This window comes from Hemibagrus wyckioides, linkage group LG10 (assembly GCF_019097595.1).
Source record: "Hemibagrus wyckioides isolate EC202008001 linkage group LG10, SWU_Hwy_1.0, whole genome shotgun sequence".
Lineage (NCBI taxonomy): Eukaryota > Metazoa > Chordata > Actinopteri > Siluriformes > Bagridae > Hemibagrus > Hemibagrus wyckioides.
The window spans coordinates 5,958,293-5,982,500 of record NC_080719.1 but is presented as its reverse complement, the minus strand read 5'-3'; the positions used below and the strand labels follow the sequence as shown (position 1 = coordinate 5,982,500).

At 37.1% G+C, this 24,208-nt stretch overlaps 1 protein-coding gene across 2 annotated transcripts in view; it reads left to right on the top strand.

Annotated features, from left to right (window-relative positions):
* Nucleotides 1-23,433, top strand: part of ano1a (anoctamin 1, calcium activated chloride channel a) — a 37,742-nt gene extending 14,309 nt beyond the window's left edge. For both annotated transcript variants that reach the window (XM_058401746.1, XM_058401745.1), the window contains exons 6-25: nucleotides 396-450; nucleotides 595-646; nucleotides 1,168-1,223; nucleotides 1,492-1,533; nucleotides 3,521-3,585; nucleotides 5,388-5,522; nucleotides 8,275-8,435; nucleotides 9,599-9,681; nucleotides 10,400-10,480; nucleotides 12,027-12,101; nucleotides 13,251-13,452; nucleotides 14,930-15,041; nucleotides 15,973-16,030; nucleotides 16,158-16,258; nucleotides 17,827-17,969; nucleotides 18,661-18,813; nucleotides 19,965-20,017; nucleotides 20,245-20,429; nucleotides 21,441-21,546; nucleotides 21,634-23,433. In XM_058401746.1, the coding sequence (XP_058257729.1) occupies nucleotides 396-450; nucleotides 595-646; nucleotides 1,168-1,223; nucleotides 1,492-1,533; nucleotides 3,521-3,585; nucleotides 5,388-5,522; nucleotides 8,275-8,435; nucleotides 9,599-9,681; nucleotides 10,400-10,480; nucleotides 12,027-12,101; nucleotides 13,251-13,452; nucleotides 14,930-15,041; nucleotides 15,973-16,030; nucleotides 16,158-16,258; nucleotides 17,827-17,969; nucleotides 18,661-18,813; nucleotides 19,965-20,017; nucleotides 20,245-20,429; nucleotides 21,441-21,546; nucleotides 21,634-21,846 (2,131 nt within the window). In that variant the 3' untranslated portion in view covers nucleotides 21,847-23,433. The remainder of the gene's footprint in view (nucleotides 1-395; nucleotides 451-594; nucleotides 647-1,167; nucleotides 1,224-1,491; nucleotides 1,534-3,520; nucleotides 3,586-5,387; nucleotides 5,523-8,274; nucleotides 8,436-9,598; nucleotides 9,682-10,399; nucleotides 10,481-12,026; nucleotides 12,102-13,250; nucleotides 13,453-14,929; nucleotides 15,042-15,972; nucleotides 16,031-16,157; nucleotides 16,259-17,826; nucleotides 17,970-18,660; nucleotides 18,814-19,964; nucleotides 20,018-20,244; nucleotides 20,430-21,440; nucleotides 21,547-21,633) is intronic.
* The last annotated feature ends 775 nt before the right edge of the window (nucleotides 23,434-24,208 follow it).

Genomic DNA, 24,208 nt, shown 5'->3' with positions numbered 1-24,208 from the left:
TTGTGTAAAGTTTTAATTCTTTTGTGTGCTTTTTGAGATTTAGTTGGATGGGAAACTTTGCTGGACCATGGCATCTCCAGTTGATAATATTAGCTGTTCAGGAAACACTTTTTAAAAAAAAAAAAAAACTACTCTCAAATGGCTATTACGATAATATGTTGCTCTAATAATTCACTAAATAATAGCCAAGTGATGTCAAGATGCTTGAGGTCATGTCATTATTAATGGCTTCCTGCCTCACCAAAGTCTATGGTTATGAGCCACTGCTGTCTTAGAGTGTCTTCATTGCATATATATGATACAGTTGCAATAATCTGCCTATAAATGGCTTAAGGTGAAACATAAGCCAGCCAGCTGAATAAAACTTGCCCATTAATATAATACTTTCTTCTCAGGTTTGATCTCACAGATAGAGATTCCTTCTTCGACAGTAAAATCCGTGCCTCAATCGTGAGTATCGGTCTGCATGCCGTACAATAATAAAACGCAAGCCTCAAACTTTTATTCCGTAGCTCGGCTCAAATCCTGGACAGAATTACATGAAGAGGGTACTGAAAGTTCGTTCTGTCTGTCGTGCACATTCTCTCGTTTCAGGTGTGTGAGATCATAAAGCGAATAAAGTGCATAGGAGTGAAGGATATCATGGGTAAGTGCTTTAATCTCATTTCGAAAACATATCCATCTCCTGTCCATTTCAGAAGTAAAGTTTCATGAGATGGGCATGGTCCAGTCTGCTAAGAGTTCTATCATATCACCCCATTGATTGATGGCACAAGAGATAAAAAAGAAAGTGATATAATGCCAATGAAATGAAGTGACGACATGGAATTGTGGCTAAATCCTTGGCTTGTGCACTTATAGACGCACCACAGTTAAGAGTTAAAGAAGCTTGCTTAAATCATGGATGTTTGTTCTTTGGTTGAAGATTTCCTGTCATACCTGCAACACACAATGTTTAACTTCTTGCTAATAGCAAAGCAGTGGGATTCTTTCTCTGTGGTCAGTGATGCAGCAGTGCTTTAGTACTTTAGTCTTCCAGCACTTTCCGCTCCCAAATCAATTCCATCTGTCATCTATGCCTTTAATAAGACTAAAATACCAGTTCTTTTAGATTTGTATTTTTATTTAAAGCGTTTTTCTGACAAGAATTTGTTGTCATGTCTGCAGGCATTAACACACTTCTCGCTCATGGAGTTTACACCTCAGCCTACCCTCTACATGATGTAAGTACTGGAATCGCTCAGTGTTTTGTTCAAGATCTTACAGAATACTTGGGTAGATCTTGTAACTTTTGTCAACTGTCATTTCTACTGTATCCTGATGCTGCTACTTACCGTATATATCCTTTCTCTTGTGTGTCAAGGTATTTGCACTAACGCTTGTTAAATGTTTACACTGGAGACGAGCTAATCAACATGTTGTTATTATACTGTGTGTGTGGGAGGAGGTGGAGATGACAATACAACTGATAATATTCTGTCCCAATTACAGGGAGATATTGAGGGTGTTGAGGCTGAACCGAATGACAGAAAGGTATGGAAATCTGAATATAACTCTAGTATAATTTGTCAGGAAAATCCCTTCACATGCTGAAAGTCTGACTTTTCAAGCCTTGTAAAATCAAGAACTCTTTGTTTTTCGATGTCATTAGTCGATTTGTCATCATTATCCAAGTCCTTTATCAAAACACGACTGTGAGAGGACATCGCACTTAACTAGATGTCTTTAGTCTAGAAGCGCTACTGAAAATGCTTCTGTTTGCCAAAAACACAAATGTTTTCACTGCAAATGATTAGCCACAACCTGAATGAAAAATATTGCTATGAAGTTTATTAGTATTTGGTGCGTCCTGTTTTTGTTTTAATGATCGAGTCTACATTTTTGTGTAAAACCTAATGATCCATTTTAGATCAAATCTATCAGCATGTCTTATGGAGGGTCAAGACACCCAGAATATCTGAGCTTTTGTATAAATGAGTCAATATCATAGATTGGCTTACATTTAAATAGGGACCTGGAAATAGTGCAGAGTTAAATATTGGATCATTCAGATGTTGATTTCCTGTTTATACCTATAATTTCCTATATAAACAGGAAATCAACATCTGAATGATCCAATATTTAACTCTGCACTATTTCCAGGTCCCTATTTAAATGTAAGCCAATCTGTGATGTATGTATGTTGTTGTCTGGCTTTCGGCTGCTCCCTGTGTACTGCCTTAATATGACACACACAGATCTATGATCAAAATGTACTCATGATTCATTAATGCTCATGAGGCATGAATGACTGTGGGCAGATTGGAATTTGTGTGGCATTTTCCCAACATACTTTAACACACATCTCACAGTCGTCATCATCATTAACGGTGTTGGTAACATGGCAAAATGTCAATGGAGGACAGCAGCAGCAGCAATTACACTATATTCAATGGAAGGATGTGGAAATGATTTACTTTATATTGCTATTTCATTGGTTGCTGCTGTTAGAGATAATTGCAGATGAAATGGCAAAGTGCATCCAAATGCAGCTTTAATGCCGAGAACATGGAAAACTGACATCAGTGGGCATGTGATGTTATTGACGTTGGAGGCGTGAATGCTGAGGCGTTCACATTCTGACCCAACGAGACCAGCATTCTTCCATTTACAGCAGGTTTTAAGAATTTCATGAAGAGAAGTGTTAAATACTTATTATGAATTGTTTTAAATGAGTATATCTGCCAACGTATGAAGTATACCGAGAGCTGTTACACTTCTCACTCTGCACCAAAAGCAGTATTGCAAATCTGACCTGCTGATGATTTTTAATTCAGTTTACATTGACCGAAATATAAGTGTGTTCGTGTGAAGACCGAGGCCTTGTCATGGGCGGCCCAGCGTGGCTTTGGACGAGATCTCTGCTTTCAACGAGGCATAATTATCGGTGTGTGAGTGTCACCAAGGCAACAGTATAATTTCCCACTTCACCATCTGTGAGCTGTGCGTCAACAGGCGTGTTGGCGTGTTGGCGGTGAAGCAATATATTGCCAAGAGTAATTCCTGTAAACATGCTCAGAGGGACTTGCAATGCAGACAAAATCAAAGAGATTTATGAATCTCTCCACTATGTCATTTCCTTGTTTATCGGCTTGTCTTCGGAGTATTTGCGATGCCCGGAACTTGCATCTTAAGGGCTTGTTGATACACTTATGTGCAGTCTGTGGGACTGTGTGTGTAAAACATAGCACTCTTAGCACAGCTGAGCGGCTGCACAATGAACCTGCCTTGTTTATTTCACTCTATACATCATGTTCTAGAGGCGCTGAGCGTGAAGCCCATTAGAGACTAAATTCCACATTGAAATGTTGTTGTTGTTGTCACGGTTGTTGTTGTTATGAATCCATCACTGTTAATTTAGTTCTCATTTCCCAATCCCCATTACGCGTGGGAGTTTAATCACTGCATGCCTGCTTTCCTGACAAGTGGCATAATTGCTACTGATTGATCGATAGCTGAAATCCATTATTTTTCTTTACAGGTCCTATACGAGCAGTGGGCCAGATACAGCCTCTTCTACAAATTCCAGCCCATCGGACTTATCAGGTAAGAACCATTAAAGACACAATTATTTGAATTCTTCCGGGACAGACCAGAAATCCCAAGCAACTCCTCAGTAAGAATAAAGGCTAAGAAGTCATGCTTCTTCCTAGACACATGAAACCACATCTTTCTTTTTTTTCCCCACACGAACTGCTCCTCATGCTACAGTACGTCACAGGAAGGTTGATCCACTCAGAAGAACCGCTAACTCTGTTCCTCCACAAACATGAGCTCATAGACGCCCACAATTGACAGGGGAGTGAGTAATGCGATCCCTCCCACCCAGACAGTATAGATAATTACTGTGCTCTAGGACTTCTGATCACAGATAGCTAGAGGTTGACAGGATCACATTTGAACTGGGTATTTGAGCACATTTGAGCTGATAGGAATTGTATTTAGAGAGAAATTTAGAACCAATTCATAATAGTAACATTGATAATAATATTCAGACTGATTTATATGTAATTTTTTTTTTGTTTTAAAGAGACATTGCCAGATATTTTAAAAATAAGTTGATACAGGAAACATGTTTAAATTGCCATAAAATAACAATATTAACAACAATAATAATAAATAATAAGAGGAGGAGGAGGGTAATGATGTCATAGTTAGGTTTTTGTTGGTCAAGGTTATATTATGTCAAAATTCAGCATGCCAGAATTCTCAGAAAATAAGACTATAGCGAACGTTATTACCATTTATAACACTTCAAGTCATTTTCAGTGAATATTCAGACTTCCGTGTCCTTATATACATTTCATGCATGTTCCTCTTTTCAACCGTTTTCAGATCATTTTTTCAGCCTGCTTCCTCGTCTCCTCACTTTTCCTCTCCTCGCTGTTGCTTTAGATTATAGAGCTTCTCCACATATCTCTCTACCTTTTACTTACTTATTTCATCTCTCTGAACTCTGAACCTCATGAAGCTTCATGAGCTATAGGTTTCTTGTATAAAATCTATTTTCTGGTCCTCTTCTTTAACATTCTCTAATAGTAATAATAGTGTTTATGAGTTTTCTCTCTATCGTGTGCTTATCATACTATCTCCTTCTCTACAACAGTGCACTGTGAGGCCTTACTTGTAAAAGATTGATGGTTTCTTACCATGATAAATGTTTATTTGGATTTCTGTTACTTTGTGTGTCCTCTCTATTCCTTTTGGCCAAAAAATGACCCCATTAGTTCTTATTGGTTTTGAGCTTTTCCGACTGACTGTGCACTTAAATGGCTTTCCACTGACACAAAAATGTTTTGAACAGCTTCCGGACGTACGCGCAACTTAGCCGGTGTTCGGTTTGGTTTTACATTAAGAAAATGTTTTGTGTGACGATGCAACTTTCTTGCAAAATTTCAATTTTAAAGGTGAAAATTTGTAATGGAAGGCATTTGTGTGCCAAGATTCCATTGTAGTTAGTATTTAACATGAGGTTGAATCAGATTGGTTGATTCTGAAAAGAGCCACATTCCTGATAGATAGATAGATAGATAGATAGATAGATAGATAGATAGATAGATAGATAGATAGATAGATAGATAGATAGATCGATAGATCGATAGATCGATACATAGATCGATACATAGATAGAGTTTGGCCTTTTTTGTTCTTTAGTTCTTTCTATTAATTAATGCATGAAAGTGTGACAAAACAACATAGGCCAAAGGTGGAGAACAGATTATCTGTTTTGATTGTACAATTAGTACTGTAAATAGGAATACTCACCCTTGAGCACTTGTGGGTGTATGCCTACTGATCAGTTTCTTTTGCTTTCTCTCTCTCTCTCTCTCTCTCTCTCTCTCACACAGAAAGTATTTTGGAGAGAAAATTGGTTTGTACTTTGCCTGGTTGGGTGTGTACACTCAGATGCTGATCCCAGCAGCAGTCATCGGTGTCATCGTCTTCTTGTACGGCTGTGTCACTGTGGACTCGGACGTCCCCAGGTCAGTCCTGTCAACCAGAAACAGGTCACACGAGTTCATCTGAGAGAACATATACCTACATGTCACGAAAATGCAGCATTGTTAACAAGTTCTTAAAATTGCATTCAATCTACACTCCTGCGGCGCACCTAATGAGTAGGACGGTATGTCAGGCTCTAATATTTGGCTGACACACTTTCGATGTTCCAGTGGAGCAGGTTCCACCCGTGTTCTCACACACAGCATAGACACACGAGTGCTGATGGCATGGAACATGTCTGAATCAGTAAGAAACCATGCCCAATAATGCTTACTACCAAACTGCCAAGTGCCCAAAGGCTTTTACCCGGCTAAAGCAAGCGAAATCTTAAAAAATGAAAGTCATCCAGGATGCAGTTATGCAGGTAAAACTTCACTGATTCACCGAACTAACAGTCAGTTACTCAGCTAGCCTCCTGATGGATTTCCAAACACATTGTAATTAGATGGACAAAAGTTGTTATACAGTTGTCTGCAGTCATAATGGACACTAATGTAGACTTTAATGACAGTTCTCGAGCATATGCGCTGAATACGCAGCACTCCGGAGCTGCACTTAAGGCAGAGATTAACTACATGTGAATGGATGCCGACTGCTGGTATCCTTTTATCGTCTGAAGCTTTCACAGCTCCCCTGAATACTTCGTTTATTGTAACACTAATGTGTTATTATACAGAGACCTACTGCACTAACAACTTATCTGATGTCAGCTCATTAGTTTCTATCAGGACTTTCTTTCTGTTTGGTTGTTCGAAAATACAAGTAAAATTTAATGCACTGATCACAGTGTATTTATTTATAATTATAGAAAATATTTTGCAATACATGTCCTTAGAAACATTTGTTTCTTTGCAATATGTGTATATATATATATATATATATATATATATATATATATATATATATATATATATATATATATATATATATATATATAATATATATATGCTTGTATAACAGTACACAGTAAATTATCAGAGGTTTAGACTCAAGTATACTAGGAGTATATAATGAGACTCAAAACCAAAGAGTCATGAAATATTTGTCTTAATGAGGATCGGCAATTAAAAAAATTCAGGAAAAAGAATGTCAGAATGAAAAGAATGAAAAGAACGTGAATTTGTGAATGTCATGCGTAATAATTGACATTCAGTTGACATTGAATTACAGTGCTATTCAAATGTAACTCATAACCATAATTAATTGCAAAAAAAATAAATGAATTAAGGAAAATGTTGTATTAAGTTTCTCAAAATCTATATTTGTGGCTGTGAATTTAATTGTAGCAAGTAACCAAGGAACACGCGGAGAAATCAGAAGCAATGTATAGCCATAGAACACCAGTCCCTCAAATCATGCAAACGCTATGTGATATTCAGAGGAGCTCGCAATGCTTCAAAATGTCTGTCGATGTTCTGCAGATTTTGGCCAGGACATGTCACGTGACCGTGTTAAAACATGCATTCAGCTAAATCCTGCTTCGGTTTACATGCACTAAACATGTACAGCGATTGTAAAAAGCAGTTAAATATGCGTCTACACTGGTAGAAGAATCCCGTGCTTGCAATTTTGCTAATTTAAGTAGTTTTGTACAAAAAAAGCACATATTGCAATATTGTAGGATTAAGTTATCTTAAAGTTGTCTTGAGACAGCAATTTTTAACAGAAAAAACCTTTAAGGATTTAATATATAAGATGGAGTCCAGAAAAACTTTTACAAACTCTATTTATAAAATAGCATATATAAAATATAGCTTTTTTGGTGAAGGATTTTATTTTTTAAAAAGTTTTATTTATTATATTGTATTTATTATATTATATACTAAGAACAGATCCATGAAATAGCCCCTGAACCTGATTCCAATACAACTAACCAGTTGTGATTAAAACTTGTTTAAGTGACTTGTGTAGCTCTACAGTAACTTTTTGATCGCATTGTCGAAGAAGAGCTATATGTATTTTTAATCAAAACGAAAAAAGTCTATTCAAACGAACGAGAAAGGTATTAAAAGGTGTCGTTTTAACATGTAGGCCTTCTCTTTGAGTGGAAAGAGAGCTATAGAAACATTTTGAAGAAAGGTCAGTCCTGCCTACGACACTTGAGCTAACATCTTTTGACAGCGGCAACAATTAAACGCTTGACATTTTGTATTTAGAGCAGCGTGTCTTGTGTTAATCCTTTGTGAATGCTGATTCACTGTCAGGTTATGAAATGTTTGCTCTGCTGTCTGTTTTTTAATATTAAAGAAAAATTTTTATTCAAGAACACTGCTTAGAGTTTATGCCTAGGATAAAAAAAAAAATAGCAGCTTATAAATGAATGTATAAATTGTGATGACTGAGGTCCTGTTCATTTCGAAATCCAGGTTGCATTACATTTATTGATTTATTAAGAAGTCCATGTTGATTATAATGCATGTGTTAAAAGAAGGTGTTGGACTACTGATCGGAGGGATTTGGTGTTCTTCTAATAAGAAGCCAAAGTTGATGATGTTGAGTGAAAAACTCCCTTGAAAGAAACCACTCTCATATATATGTTATAGTCAAAAAGTGCGATTGACTAACCAGGAAATTCATAATAATAATAATAATAACTCAGAATTCAGAGTGTAAATCTGCTTAAATGCTCCTGCTATTTCATTTTTCCCCCCATTTAGTAAACCACTATCCAATAGATCAGTAATTTTCAGGAAGAGATAACATGCTGCTGATCTGCTTTCCCACATGCTTCAGTATGGAGATCTGTGATGAAAGGAACAACATCACCATGTGCCCACTGTGTGATCGCGCATGCAGCTACTGGAAGCTGGTGGAAGCCTGCGGCACTGCCAGGGCCAGCCACCTGTTTGACAATATGGCCACCGTCTTCTTCTCCATCTTCATGGCGCTCTGGGGTAGGTGCCTTTCTAACGTACCTTTTTCAGTTTTACGTTCATCCTTCGCATGATTAATAGGATGAAAGCATTATTAAGATAAATTGACTACAGCTACTTCGATGTTGGCTGCACGTGGGAAGATTTGTAGTGAATCATTAAGTGGTATTAAGCTGCATAACTTCATTATGAACTGCCGTGTATTCAGGAGAAATTCAATATACATAATTTAAGACCTAATATGACGTACAGTTGTGATGCTTGTGGAAGCTGCAGACAGATTTCAGCAGAAAATCCTCCGCCACTTTTTTTACTTTCTTAACTTTCTTTACTTAATCGGTAGTTTTTTTTTTTCTCTCCCTCTCTCTCTCTCTTTCTGTATCTCTCACTCACTGTATCTCTCGCTTTATCACTCTCTCTGCATCTCACTTGCTCTCACTTTCTGTATCTCTGTACCTCTCCTTCTCTCTCACTCTCTTTCTGTATCTCTATCTGCATCTCTGGGTCTCCTTCTCTCTCTCTCTGCATCATTTTCTGTATCTCTCCTCTCTCTCTTTCTCTCTCTGCATCTCTTTCTATCTCTCTCTCTGTATCTCTTACGCTCTCTCTCTCTCTCTCTCTCTCTCTCTCTCTCTTTCTTGATTTCTTTCTCTCTCTGCATCTCTTGCTTTCTTTCTCTCTCTGCATCTCTTTCTGCATCTCTGCATCTCTTTCTGTATCTCTCTCTCTCTCTCTATCCCCCTCTCTCTCTTGCTTTCTTTCTCTCTGCATCTCTTTCTGTATTTCTTGCCTGCTCTCTCTCTCTCTCTCTCTCTCGCACTCTTTCTCTCTTTCTGCATCTCTCTCTCTCTGTCATGCCTTTGAACTCTCTTTGACTTTCAAACATTTAAATATTCTTTGCTGTCAATTCCACGGTCCAAAAAAGCTTTTTCCCATCCATAACTACAAGCTATAAAATGCAAAGGCTAGGAAATTAGTTTCCTGTTTTGCTAATGACTCCCAAAGTCAGACTTTCATATCATCTAGACACACTCTACTCTGCAATTTTCTTTTCATTCGAAGCATAATAATCATGTTAATAATCCATAAACCTCTACTTTACGTTGAAATCAATGGTAAAATGGGCTAAAAGGACAAGATTGGTCAGAACCGCTAATTGAATTCGTCGTCTTTATGTTCTGCAGCCACAATGTTCATGGAGCACTGGAAGAGGAGACAGATGAGGCTTAATTACATCTGGGACCTGACTGGCTTTGAAGATGAGGAGGTTTGTTGTACACTCTGACCCGGAAATTAAAAATCCAGATTCGAGAATCAATTCCGTGTTTTGTTTTGGTTTTGTTTTCGCCAGTCATTTTCAGCTATTGACTTAATCCTGAAGCGCTGTCTTGTCTGAGGAATGAAAGCATCTGATAATACTCAATTTTGTTTGTGTGTCTTGTGCAGGAAGAAAATAAGGTTTGGATTTATGATATTGAATTCTAACACCACTCTTAGCCATTGCATTAGTAGCTCGGACACTTACTCTCGTGTGTCTTCATGTCCAGTCATCATATTGTGTCATGTTTGTTTTGTTTTGTTTTGTTCGGTTTTTTTTTGCTGTGGCCTTTAACATTTGGTCAGGAGATAGGGTGCAAAAAAAATAAAACCCCACACTTTTAATCTAAATCACCACGTGGGGGTTTGGAGGCTCCTATTCTCCTGCGGCTACGGTCAAAAGCTACTCACTGTCCATCATGTGTCACTCAGAGCACTGCACCGTTAACGTTAACACACACTGAGAATGGCACTCAGAATAACTGCACTGAATGTTTAGTGGATGCCTTTGTGTTAGTGTCATGCTCACTAAATGCTAACACGACGCTTTTGGCAAAATTCCTCCTTCAACTTTGTCATCATGCACTTGACTCTTTAACCAATCACTCCTTTGGAGGAGCTGCGTGTCAATGCCTCATGCACATTTTGAATTCTGCTGTCATCTCCAGAGCCAACCGCGGCCAGAGTACGAGTTCAGGGTCAGACTGAAGAGGCAGAGGAAAGAAAGGAACAGTGGTGAAGGTCTGAAGGTGAGGAGAAAACTTTCAGATTTTTCTTTTTTTTAATTTTTTTTAATGTGATAAATTTTAGATTATAAATATTTTATTTACTGTAATTGTTATAAAGCTTTTTCACTCTAAATAGTATTAAGTTCACAGGAGCCCTAGCACCTTTAAGAACAGCAACAATAATAATAATAGTAATAATAATAATAATAATAATAGGTTATTTTTTATTAATATTAATATATTTATTTGTATATTTTGAATAGATATTCAGATTATTATATATTCATAAAAGTGCAAATTGCATTTTGATTCATTTTGTTTTTATTTTTCCATTTCATTTTTATTTATTTATTTATTCATTTTCAATCATCATATTATTACTTTACATATAAACCAAAGGTGCTGGACCTCCTGTTTGCTGGCCATGTTGTAGTCATTTTTAGTTTTTGTTCTTGTACTTGTTCTTCTTATTATTAATATTATTATTATTATTATTATTATTATTATTATTATTATTATTATTATAAAACAATGTTTGAATGTGTTAGCGTAACATTGTATTAAATAATAATAATAATAATAATAATAATAATAATAATAATAGTAATAATAGTTTTATGTATTAATATAGTGTTTTTATTGCTTTATTCATTTTTATATTCATGAATATATATTCATATGATTATCAAATCTGTGCAAAACAGCCTTTTTAATCAATTTATTGTTTATTTATTATTCTTTATATTATTATTTTATTTATAAACCAAAGACCATAAACCTGGACCTCCTGTGTGTTGTTGTTCCTCTTCTACTTCTACATTATTTGGCGAAAAATAAAAGAAAACAATTTAATTAACAAATTAATATTATTATTAGTAGTAGTAGTAATAGTAATAATAATAATAATAATAATAATAATTTGTTAATTCAACTCAAATCCTGAATGAAGGCTTTAATACTGAAAAAGGAATATTATCACACATAAATTAAACTATACAGTAAAATAAAACAGTAGAGCTCTTCCTCCCTGGTTAAAACACAAGGTTAACTGTCTCTAGAGCGCTTGACTTAACGGCACAACAGAGGTTCTGCAACGGTGCTTGGGTTTTTAAAAGGCAACCTTTCTGAGCTGTTAGTGCGGACTTCATCGGACACTGTATCATCACTGCCTGGAAATCTTTATATGAGTTTGACTCACCTTCCCCCTCTCTGCAACCATTATCTTCATTTTCACCCATTTGATAAACTGACTGTGACATATCCAGTGGCGCATCCCTCTCTTTATTAACTGGTCACTCTTATGTGGTGAAAAGCTTCCTGTTTCATGTGCACTCAGATAATGTTAACTTGTTTTTATGCTGAAATGAGTTCAGACTGCATGATGAGTCACAACTGAAAAGCTTCTGTTTGGTCTGCCGGACTGGACAGAATTCACTGTCTAGAGAGAAAGAGAGAAATAAAAGAGAGAGAGCTTAGTCTAACTCATAATAAATTAGTACTGTCATAATAAATTAGTAAAATAATAAATTATATTAGTAACTGATGATCGTTATTTCTTCTGTTGCAGCATGGAAATCACAAGCTGACATGCAAAGACAGGATGCCAGCTTACATGACCATCCTTATGATGATGCTCTTCATGGTATGTTAACCCTTCCCTCCAGTCTAAACTTCCATGCTTCAAGCATATACTCTGTTTTGTAAAATAGCACTGGATATTGCAATGGCTCTCACATTAATTTTACATACAAACATACAAAAGACATGGTGATTTTTCCTCAGGTAAGGCGTAGATAGAGACTAAGGGAACGTGATGGCAAACAAAATCTCCTTTTTATATCTGTATTGTCCATTTTTAACACGTTACCTGCTTCACTCGGTGTAGTTTCACAGAAAGAACCAGAAGATTAGGACTATTCTCCTATCTGAGAGAGAGAGAGAGAGAGAGAGAGAGAGACAGGTAGAGAGACAGACAGAGCTGAAGCTGAAGCAACAGAAATAGAGAGAGACAGACAAACAGAGAGAGAGTGAAAGATTGAATGAGGAGAGAGAGAGAGAGCTGCAGCAACATAGATGGAGAGAGACCAACAGAGAGAGCAAGCAAGAGACAGAGAGAGAGAAACAGAAAGAATGAGAGACAGTCAGAAATAGAATAAGGGACAGACAGAGGGAGCAAACAAGAGACAGAGAGAGAGTGAGAGAATGATGGGGAGAGAGAGAGACATAGTCTACAAATGTGAAAGAGAGACACAGAGAGAGTGAGAGAATGGTGGAGACAGAGACAGATAGTCTATAAGTGTGAGAGAGAGAGAGAGAGAGAGAGAATGATGGAGAGAGAAAGACAGATAGTTGATAAGTGTGTGAGAGAGAGACAGAGACACAGAGAGAGAGTGAGTCTAGAAGTGTGTGTGTGAAAGAGAGAGAGAGAGAGAGAGATGGAGAAACAGAGAGAGAGTTAGAGAATGATAGAGAGAGACAACATCAGAGAGATAGAGAGAGAGAGATGCTATATAATAGTGTATAGTGCTGCAATGCTTTGTGATTATTATAATGTTATATAATGTTTTTTATAATGTATAGTATAATATAAATACAATACACCAAGTATATATTTTTATATTGATTTATCGAAACATTTTGACACACTATATTCGATGTATATAAAACAAAAACATAGATATAAACTATTGCTTACAATACTAACATTGTGATGTTATCTGTAAAGCTGTAGAATGCAGTAGTGCGGATTCTTGCAGCTTCTATTTATACCCACTCTCTTTGCTCTGTATAGATTTGCGTGACCTTCGCCATCGTATTTGGAGTAGTGCTGTACAGGATTTCTATCAAGACAGCGCTACACATGAGCTCCTCCTCTCCATTTCGTTCAAACATTAGGGCCACGGTGAAAACCACGGCGGCTGTCATCAACCTCATCATCATCATCATCATGGACGAGATCTACGGGATGGTGGCGCGCTGGCTCACGGCTCTGGGTGAATTCGAGCTTTCTTTCCACGGGACATGACTGCAGTGTTATAGTACTCGAGTCCTGGAGTCTCAGTTTAATGTGTTTTCAGAAAACCTTCAGTCTCTGTAGATCAAATTTTTTCCTCGGGTAAAAGATCAGTTACTCGCCAAAGCAAATCTTCTAGTAGCAGCTTCGAATCCTTCGCTCATCTTAAAGCGGAAATGTAAATTCTGTAAATATTAAAAGCACTTTATTTTACAATCTCTCACATTAGCTAGCATGATGAAAACTCACTGATCCCAAACTAGCTGAATGCTAATGCTAGCGTCTTGCTGTAACATTTGATAAAGTTTAAAAGTTCATGAGCAGCAATTTCGATCCACTCCCCGAAGCTGTCTGATGCTAAAAGGTCACCTTATGACTTGACAAATATGTGATTATTGAGAAATATATTGCTGTTTAGAAAAATAGTAGAAAGTAAAGAAAGTTTTATTTTGTAATGTAAGTCAAAAGTATTAGGTGCAAAGGAAAAACCTCAGACATCTGATCTTTAGTGCAATACTGTGTATTACAGTCCCTCCAGGATTCTGCGATTGTAGAATTTAATGGGAAATCAAGCAAACTCTGTTAAGTAGTACTGAATATTTTGGCAAGCGTAAGGATTTGAGCGAGTTTGACGAAGGGCCAAATTGTGATGGCTAGACCACTGGATCAGAGCATGTCCAAAGCTGCAGCTCTTGTGGGGTGTTCCCGGTCTGCAGTGGTCAGTATCTATTAAAAGTGGTCCAAGGAAGGAACAGTGGTGACAGGGTCATGGGTGGTCAAGGCTCATTGATGCACATGGGAGCGAAGGCTGACCCGTGTGATCCGATCCAACAGACGACCTACTGTTGCTCAAATTACTGAAGAAGTTAATGCTGGTTCTGACAGAAAGGTGTCAGAATACACAGTGCATGACGGGTCAGGGCTGTTTTGGCAGCAAAAGGGGAACCAACACAATATTAGGCAGGTAGATATTATGATGTTATGCCTGATCTGTGTATGTGCTTTCACTGGTAGTAGTGGTCATAAAAAAGGAGAATCCAGTGCTTGCTGTTTTGTCAATTTAAGTAGTTTTCAAAAATAAAAAATAAAAAAAAATCCAATATAATCATATTAGTCCCTCTGGGATTTTCTGTAGGTTAATAACTAGATGAAAAAAAAAATTGTATTTAAACTATTTAAAGAATCTTGTAAATCTTTAAAGGTTATCCTAGATTTAAAAGAAAAAAAGGACCAGACTCTATGGTAAAAGCTAGACACTTATGACTGTAGCTTCTGTGAAAGTCCTCCAAACTTGCTGAATATCCCTTTAAGTCACAATTTCACTGCCTAGAAAGATGACTTGGACTTGACGTTTTTGACATTTCAACTTTATTTGACTTTATAGAAGGAAAAAAAATGATTTGGGCTCATATGTTTGAAGTCAGTGTTGATGTATGATCTTATTTGAAATTCATCAGAGGTGCCCAAGACAGACAAAAGCTTTGAGGAGAGGCTGATTTTCAAGGCTTTCGTCCTGAAGTTTGCCAACGCCTTCACTCCAATTGTCTACCTGGCTTTCTTCAGAGGCAGGTCAGAGCATTAACTTGTGGATATGTTTTCCTGTCAGTCCAACACATAATAATAACCAGAAATACGGGTGTTAAGAACAATCATTACAGTAACAAGTTTTTCTCCATACAGCCCCTATACGCTGTTAAGCTGTACAACCGCATACACAGGATTTACGAACAACCCTGCCAACCTTTATGCCATTTTGCATAGAATGCTCTCTAATAAATACGCCAAAATCCTTCTTTTCCCCTAATCAGATATGAATCTTGAACGGTTGACGCTCGCGTAGGTGTTTTGTATGAACACAGAACACCTATAACATGTTTCGACTGGTGTTTTCACTTCAGTTCTCGCTTGAAAAATGCACCTGTGTTTCTGTCAAGTTAAATAAGGAGAAGTATTTGACCACATTTAGGTAAAATCAGATTCATCCGTCCGTTTTCGAATTAGCTAACACTTGTCAAATGGCTTGTATAGATAAAGTAGGCTTTATTTATTAGGGAACCCAAACAACAGTTTTCCCAAAAGCGACATTAATGGGAATGATGAGACTGGAATAAAACAGGCTTGAATATGAAATCATATGTGGTTATATAAGGATTTGAGGTAAGCACCATGGGGGGAAAAGCTGTCTAGTTAAGATGCAGACGCTGCAAACCTTTTTGTTAATGAATTAAGTATACTTTTCTGCTCTAAACATTTCCACTTTCCTATATGCAAAGTTTCTACATCTAAACTAAAATCAATTAAGCGGCAGATTTTCACCTTGCAAGCACCCCAACGTTTAGGATAAAACCCTCATACACACATGCAGTAGATTCTTCTTCACACAAGCGGTTTATGGAAGGATAATAATTCACAAAATAATAGCAGGACAGCGCGTTATTCCTCTTGGAAGTCTGCGTTAATATAATGTTTCTTACTTTGACTTTTTGTGCAATTCCTTCAGGCTCATTGGGCGGCCAGGCAACTATTTCTACGTTATCGGGAATTACCGAATGGAGGAGGTGTGTGTTTATTTAATCTTATTCATATCTATAGTAGAAAGATGCACTTGAGAATTATTACTAGAGTGACTGGATGGGTTTTTTTTTTTTGCGATGACTGATTTGTCTGTTTTTGCACCTGCTGTAGTGCGCTCACGCTGGCTGCCTGATGGAGCTGTGTATTCAGCTGTGCATCACCATGCTTGGCAAGCAGCTGATCCAGAACAATCTGTTTGAGATTGGCATTCCGTGAGTATACGTGAGCACATGCATGTACTGGATGCTCTCAAGCCCACTACCACCATGCTGTTCATTTCACATCAATGAATATGCCTTATACACCGATCAGGCATAACTTTATGACCACTGACAGGTGAAGTCAATAACATTGATCTCGATGATCTCCTCATCATGGCACCTGTTAGTGGGTGGGATATATTAGGTAGCAAGTGAAGAATTTGTCCTCAAAGTTGATGTTAGAAGCAGGAAAAATGGGCAAGCATAAGGATTTGAGCAAGTTTGATGAAGGGCCAAATTATGATGGCTAGATGACTGGATCAGAGCTTCTCCAAAACTGCAGCTCTTGTGGGGTGTTCCCGGTCTGCAGTGGTCAGTATCTATCAAAAGTATCCTTTAAGACCTGTAAGTTGTGAGGTGGGGCCCATGGAGTATATAAACATATTTATGCTTTTGCTAGCATCTTGGTGCCAGATACCACAGCACATCCATCAGGGATCTAGAGGAGTCCATACCTCAACGGGTTTTTCAACCAAAGGGGGACCAACACAATATTGGTCATAATGTTATGCCTGATAACAGAGGGTTTGGCACACACATGCCACTTTACATTTATATATATTTATATTAATCCTGTTTACATGTGTCGCTTTAATATCTGCAGTCACTGTATACACTGTTCTTTGCACATTGTCTTGTTCATTGCACAAAGTCGGCCTATATGTTGTTTGTCTGCACTGTCTTGTCTTCCTGTGCACTTCTGTTGTATGTCTAGTTCTTAAAGACTGCACCTTAAGTATAGTTTAATTTTTTAGTTTAATTTTAATTTTTAAATTGTAGTTTAATTTTTTTTATCTCTGTCATAGCTATGTTTGTCTGCGTCACTGTACTTTGTCTGTGTTATGTGTAGCACCCCTAGTCTAGGATGAACGTTGTTTCACTTCACTGTGTACTGCATCTGCTATATATGGTTGAAGTGACAATAAAGCTCCTTTGACTTTGACTTGATCAGTGTAAGTAGTCAAGAATGAGTGAATGAATTGTAAAATAAGAGCAGCTTTATATCACAGGTTTATATGAATCTAATCCATTCATTCTGTTATGTTATTATATTTACAGTAAAGACTCATGATCAAGACTTCATTGGTAGACTCTACTCATAATCAAAGCATAAAAATAGCGTTGTTATTAAACGAAGAATATCTAATCATCGATATGGTGTAGTTTACAGTTACAGTAAGAAGACTTTTATTTAATTTTTATTTGTCAAGCCTCAGGAAAGTCTTCTGAGTAACATGATAAGCTGCATGTTTATTTATTTATTTTTGTCTGATTAACTTCAAGAGAGAAAAAAGAAAGGCTGGTGAGATGCTATAACGTAAGCGATAACAGGAACTAATTTGTGAACTAGTTTTGAAGTGTTGTCATTCGCAGCGTTATGAGACAAATGAAGCACTTCGTTTTGTTTATCTTTACTCTATAATGGCACTCTGTGTTATTTTTTTATTCCTTAGATAATAAATAGGAAATGTGTATCCCCTTTAAGAGGATCAAACGATCTGTATATTTCCATATCGCAGTAAACTGAAGAAATTGTTTCGGCGCCTTAAGTCAAAGAGAGACTCTAAAAAAGAAGAGGAGTTTCAGAGAACCCTGGCCCGCCATGAGAAAGACCACTTCCTCGACCCCTATGTTGGCCTTAATCCAGAGTATATGGAGATGAGTGAGTCATTGCACACCCACACACACACACACACACACGCACACACACACTCATGCAGACGCAAGAAACAACTGCAATATGAACAAAGGTTTTCCCCGAACCTCATTCCTTGTCAGATCTGTTTTCCTGATCAGTATATATTTTGGTGTGAGTGACAGGATGTAGATTTTTACATTGATTATTATTAGTAAACACAGGCTGATGTAATGATTCGAGGCCGTTGAGTCAGCGTCTGTATGGCACACGATCCCTTCGGGCTGTCCTCGGTTGTCCTTTACAATTTGAGTGGATTTGGATGATGTTATCTAACCCAGACAGAACATGCCGTCTGCTTACTACTAGCGCTGTAAAATCGAGCTCGCAGAATCCGAGCGGTTTTCTCTCTCTGCTGCAGCGTGGGCTGGCCTTCTGCTAAGAGCGTGGCATTGTGGGTCCTGCGGAGCGGCGTGAGATTACAAGCTTGAGAAGTAGAAAGCGTTCCACCAGCTAAAAGAATGTTGCTTCCAGCAGACTTTAACTTGTGGGAATCTGTTGACCTGGCCTTGTCACATTTTGATCTCTCACCCCAATCGTCTGACTGATCATCCCAAACTGCACTTGATACTTCTTATGGATTGGATCCCCAAGCTATTTTTGTGAGCTAGAAATTCATCGCACATGATGTTTATATGTTTTTGTCCTCATTATCTAGTGATCCAATTTGGAATGGTGACCCTGTTTGTGGCCTCCTTCCCTCTGGCTCCTCTGTTTGCGCTCCTGAACAATGTGATCGAGATCCGACTCGACGCCAAGAAATTCGTCTCGGCGTACAGAAGGCCCATTGCGGCTAAGGCCAAAGACATTGGTTAGTATCTGAATGTCTTTTCTCCGTATGTTCTTTCTTTTTCAGCAGAGTGCAGCAAAGGTAGGATTTAATTACTGTAAATATGGAATGTTAAACAGTTAAAAGTATCAACACAAGGTGATGGGGGAAATGCCACAAGCGGGTGCTGCGTCCTGATTCTGGATCATCGGCTTGTCTGTCCAGTCATTTATCATTAATCGCATATAATGCAAACCAAATTCATCTTTCAGGTCATTATAGATTCATACAAAGTCATAAAGTGATTAAATACTAGTCTTGATGTCGCAAAATCTTTCTGTGTTTTGTTTTTTCCCCCTCTGCTAAGCTAAATGAGGTGCTCTTCGTACATGAAAAGCTGTGGCTATATTTGAACACCACCTTGTGGCGATACTGTTAGTGGATGGATGGATGGATAGATGGATAGATGGATGGATGGATGGATAGATAGATAGATAGATAGATAGATAGATAGATAGATAGATAGATAGATAGATAGATAGATAGATAGATAGATAGACAGACACAGATTCTTTGCTGTCATTGCACAGAGTACAACGAAAATAAGTGTCTCTCCTTATGGTGTAATAAAAAAGATAATAAACCTTTAGAGATGATCATATACCTACTCAGGGGCAAAGGTGAACTATTTTTATTAAATTTGGGAACCCTTTATGAATTATATAAAAACAGTGCCACCGGATTTTATACTGTATCTGCCTTTTTCTTTTCTTTTTTCTTCTTTAGTTTTTCCTATTATTATTATTATTATTATTATTATTATTATTATTATTATTATTATTATCAATAATTATAATAATAATAATTCTAGTTTATTCGATGTCTTTCTCTTGCATTTTGTCTGATGTTTGATGTTATTATATGTGATTTATCTTAATAAAATTTGCAAAAAAAAATGGAGAATAAAAAATAAATACTACTTTACTACTTGATCAGATATAAAGTAATAGCAGCTAGTTATTGCACTTAACAGTATAGCACATATGAATATTGTGAAGCTTGCACAATTAAATATATATGTATGTAACATTCAAATTAAACAATGAAAAAATGATCTCGCCAAAAATAAATCCTTATTTATTTATTTATTTATTTATTTATTTATTTATTTTAACAATCACTCTCATTTTTAGGCATCTGGTACAACCTTTTGAGAGGACTGAGCAAAGTAGCAGTTATTGTGAATGTAAGTTGGAGATTTTCTGTTATTAATCTGTCAACAGTCATCTGTTAAGAAAACAATTTTGTGTTATTAAAGTGTCAAATCATGTTCTTACTCAGTTTGGCCAGTTGCCTTTTGTGGTTTCTAACCAGAAATGCAACCGAAAATAACACCAAAGTGAATTGTTTTCTTACCGCTTACAGTTTAATGATGATTCTATCCTCTCTCACTGTTGTTTTGTTTCTCCTCAGGCGTTCGTGATCTCCTTCACTTCAGATTTCATCCCCCGACTGGTTTATCAATACGTGTACAGTCCTGACGGGACGCTTCACGGCTTCGTCAACCACTCCCTCTCCTATTTCAACGTCACCGACTTTCAGCCGGGAACAGACCCGGTGGAGCCGATGTTCCTGGGCTACAAAGTGGAAGTTTGCAGGTGCTGACAGAAATCATTTAGGACAACAACAAGGACGAATGTTCTTACTGTATTTCAGTATTGCACATTATAACATGATTTTGTTATTTATACCACAGAGCTGTCGATCTCTCGATCCTGAGAAGGTGGTGATGATTATTTGCCTATAACAGCAGCTCTGTGTGTTTGTTCTAATCCATCACTAGTACAGGCGCTGGACATAACTGAAGCTTAATAATAAATGGATTATATAAAAACTGTGTTCAGATAGGTAGGTGGGTGGGTAGGTAGATGGATGGGTAGGTAGGTAGGTAGGTAGGTAGGTGGATGGATGGGTAGGTAGGTGGATGGATGTGTGGATGGATGTATGGATGGGTGGGTGGTTAGATAGATAGATAGATAGATAGATAGATAGATAGATAGATAGATAGATAGATAGATAGATAGATAGATAGATAGATAGATAGATAGATAGATAGATAGATAGATAGATAGATAGATAGATAGATAGAGTAGATAGAGTAGATAGAGTAGATGGATAGATAATATTACTGTATTCATTCATTTCATGATGTTTCACCTAGTAGAAAAACATTTCAGAGCCAGCAGTAGTTTGCTTGCCTACTGTCTGAATTAATAAAGACATTTTTAATATTCTAATCAGTAATACGTATCCATGCATGGCAAAAGATCTGATACATGCATAAGCTGGAATTCAGAAAGGATCCTTTAGTAAATATGATGTTAAGCGTGACTACCAAAGCAAGAGGGGTCACCAGATATCACTGAAGCTTTCGGAAACTATTCTGGCGTGCATCAATCGACTATATTCCTGAGGCGAATGAGCAGTTGTGCTTTGCCAAGCCAGATCTTGGATCCCGGTGCGGTCGCAGGGCTCATGTGTTACGCAGCATCTGTGAGGCCATCTGTACAGTCTGAGAGCATAAGGACGGATTTCTGTAGTAGATTACGATAGAACTAATTACTGAAACAAGTTTATTCTGTTGTTAATAATGTCAATACTGTCCTTAGGTATAAGGATTACAGAGATTCCCCATGGGCAGGTACGCCATATGAGCTTTCAAGAGAATTCTGGAATATTCTGGCAGCACGGCTTGCGTTTGTCATCGTCTTTCAGGTGACTGAAAAATGGTTTCTTGTTTCAAAAAAAAAAAATCATGAGCATTTCTGATCTCAATGATGTATTTATTTCTTTATTTTTTAGAATGTGGTGATGCTAATGAGTGACTTTGTCGACTGGCTAATCCCAGACATCCCCAAAGACATCAGCTTGCAAATTCACAAGGAGAAGAACTTGATCGTGGAGCTCTTCATGAAAGAGGAACATGGAAAGAGGCATAGGGGAAAGCGAAAGAGCAACCCCAGTCCCCAGGCACACACTCGAACACCTCTGAATGTCCAAATCAACAACCACTAGTCCACGTGCCCGAGTGGGGACGAATACGTCTTTCCCTGTAGTACGACAGAGGTTTGTATGAATCAAGACAAACCAGTTTGTGTGAAAGTGTGAAGGTTACAAGGGTTTAAGGTGAAATGGTACATTAGAAGAAGTGCAGCTCGCTGACTGGAGTCAGACACAAGAGAGACTGCCTGATTATGATCACAAGAGATGCCCCATGACTGCCATATACCTTGCAGCTTAGCTTTTCTTTCCGTCTAGGTTACTTCATGAACACGTAAACGAAACACAGACCCTTTTTTTTTTTTCTTCTGGAAATTCTGAAGGTTTTTACTGTTTGTGTGTCATAATAACGTTTTCTAAGTAGTCATTATTGTTGTGTGTCTCATTTTAACGAAAAGCTCACTTTTATTTCAGTGCTTTTATATTGATTTTATTTAACTACTCAGTCAAAACAACATGAACATGTCCTCATTTATCCTGCTCCAAGTTTGTTCACAATTGTTTAACGTTTTCATAATAAATGTATCGTAACACCACTATGCGCAAGGTCATGCTTGGTGAAGCTACAGTGCTGGAAGAAATGAACGGTAACTTTTTTTTTAATTTTTGGTTTTAGTTTGCTTGCGAATAAAAATGATAGTGTTATTGCATAATGCTGAGAACGATAGACAATTCTGGCCCCTTAACCTTTACTGTAAAATATAACTGACTGATTCTGACTAGCGTCACGCTTGATGGCGAACTTGACGTGTAATATAAAACGGCTGCGGTGCGTAAATGTGCTGCTGATCACGCTGTAGTTAGTAAAATAAGAGGAAACCGATTTAGATTTTCTGCTTGGTCTTTTTAAATACATTTCAGTAGAAACACGCATAATCTCTTTCAAGGGTTATACTAGACTAGATGGCATTAAAACAAATAATTAGGTGCGTTCATTAGGTGCATAAATGTTTTTGTAATTCTGAAAATATGTCTGCTGTCTTATCAAGTATGGATAACTATGATGTTTTGTTTTGTTTTTTTGTTTGTGGTAGAAGATAGTGGACACAATATCTGCAGCTCAAGAGGCCTTAACATATATGTTGCTTTCTGAAAATGGTTGTACTTTTTACTTAGTTTGTCGGATCATAAGTGGTTTGATTCTGAGGATCAACGCCTCGGTACTATGACACACACACACACACACACACACACACACACACACACACACATACACGCACACACACCTGTTTAAAGTCTCCTCTCTTGTCTTGACTGTTAATATTGCATGTGCATCTCTATGTCTCGTAAAACTTGTACTTATACTCTTGTACTCAGATTTCACACGTTTTATCTGTCGATAGCTGTCTCTTCTCAAAATTGAAAGAACAATAATTGAAACCTCCAAACTTCTGAACTCTTTGATATCCATTTTTAAGGACTGTTACTTCTCAACCACGGTGTACTGTATATCAACAATGCATACACCTCTGTGAGAAAGGATTTATTGATGTCTTTATAAAACTTATTTAATATGTAGGACTTGGCTTCATTCTTCAAAAATGATAAAGGCAACATTGGAAATCTGTCCCGATCCAATAAACTTGCTATAAGCACACGGAATTGTATTTTGTGTCTTGGAATTTTGTTCAAAGAATGAAAGGGTAATGAGGTGAACCTCTCTCTTACAGAATTAGATAGATAGATAGATAGATAGACAGACAGACAGACAGACAGACAGACAGACAGATAGATAGATAGATAGATAGATAGATAGATAGATAGATAGATAGATAGATAGATAGATAGATAGATAGATAGATAGATAGATAGATAGATAGTTAGTTAGTTAGTTAAGGTACATAGCAACGAAATGCTGTTTATCATCTACCAGAAGTGCAAATAGTGGAAATTATGCAAATGAACAAGTGCAGATTAATATGTAAATATGTACATCAATAAATAAGGCTGTCAGTTTATATGTGCAAAGAAAAGTATGTGCAAGTTGTATTTACAAATGTATTTAAATAATAATATATCTATTTATTTATAATTACTTTACAAATAAAAAAAATTGTGCAGTATAATTATAATGGCAACAATACAGAATTATGACTTCTTTCTGTGTGAAATAATAAATCATAATCTGATATACCACAGGTAAAGGTGTGTGTATGTTTCTTACAACAGCACCTGCTAAAATGTGACTGAAATGTTTCTATTAGGTTCTAATACCTTACATAGAGGGTGATCCACATAACCAATAGCTAATAAATGGATTTTAAAAAATATGTTGTTTTTATACATCACACAGAAAAACCTAACATTATTGATGTGATGTGATTTTCTTTTTAGGAGATTTTGGGTTTATATAATATTTATGGAAGGAAACTTCAGT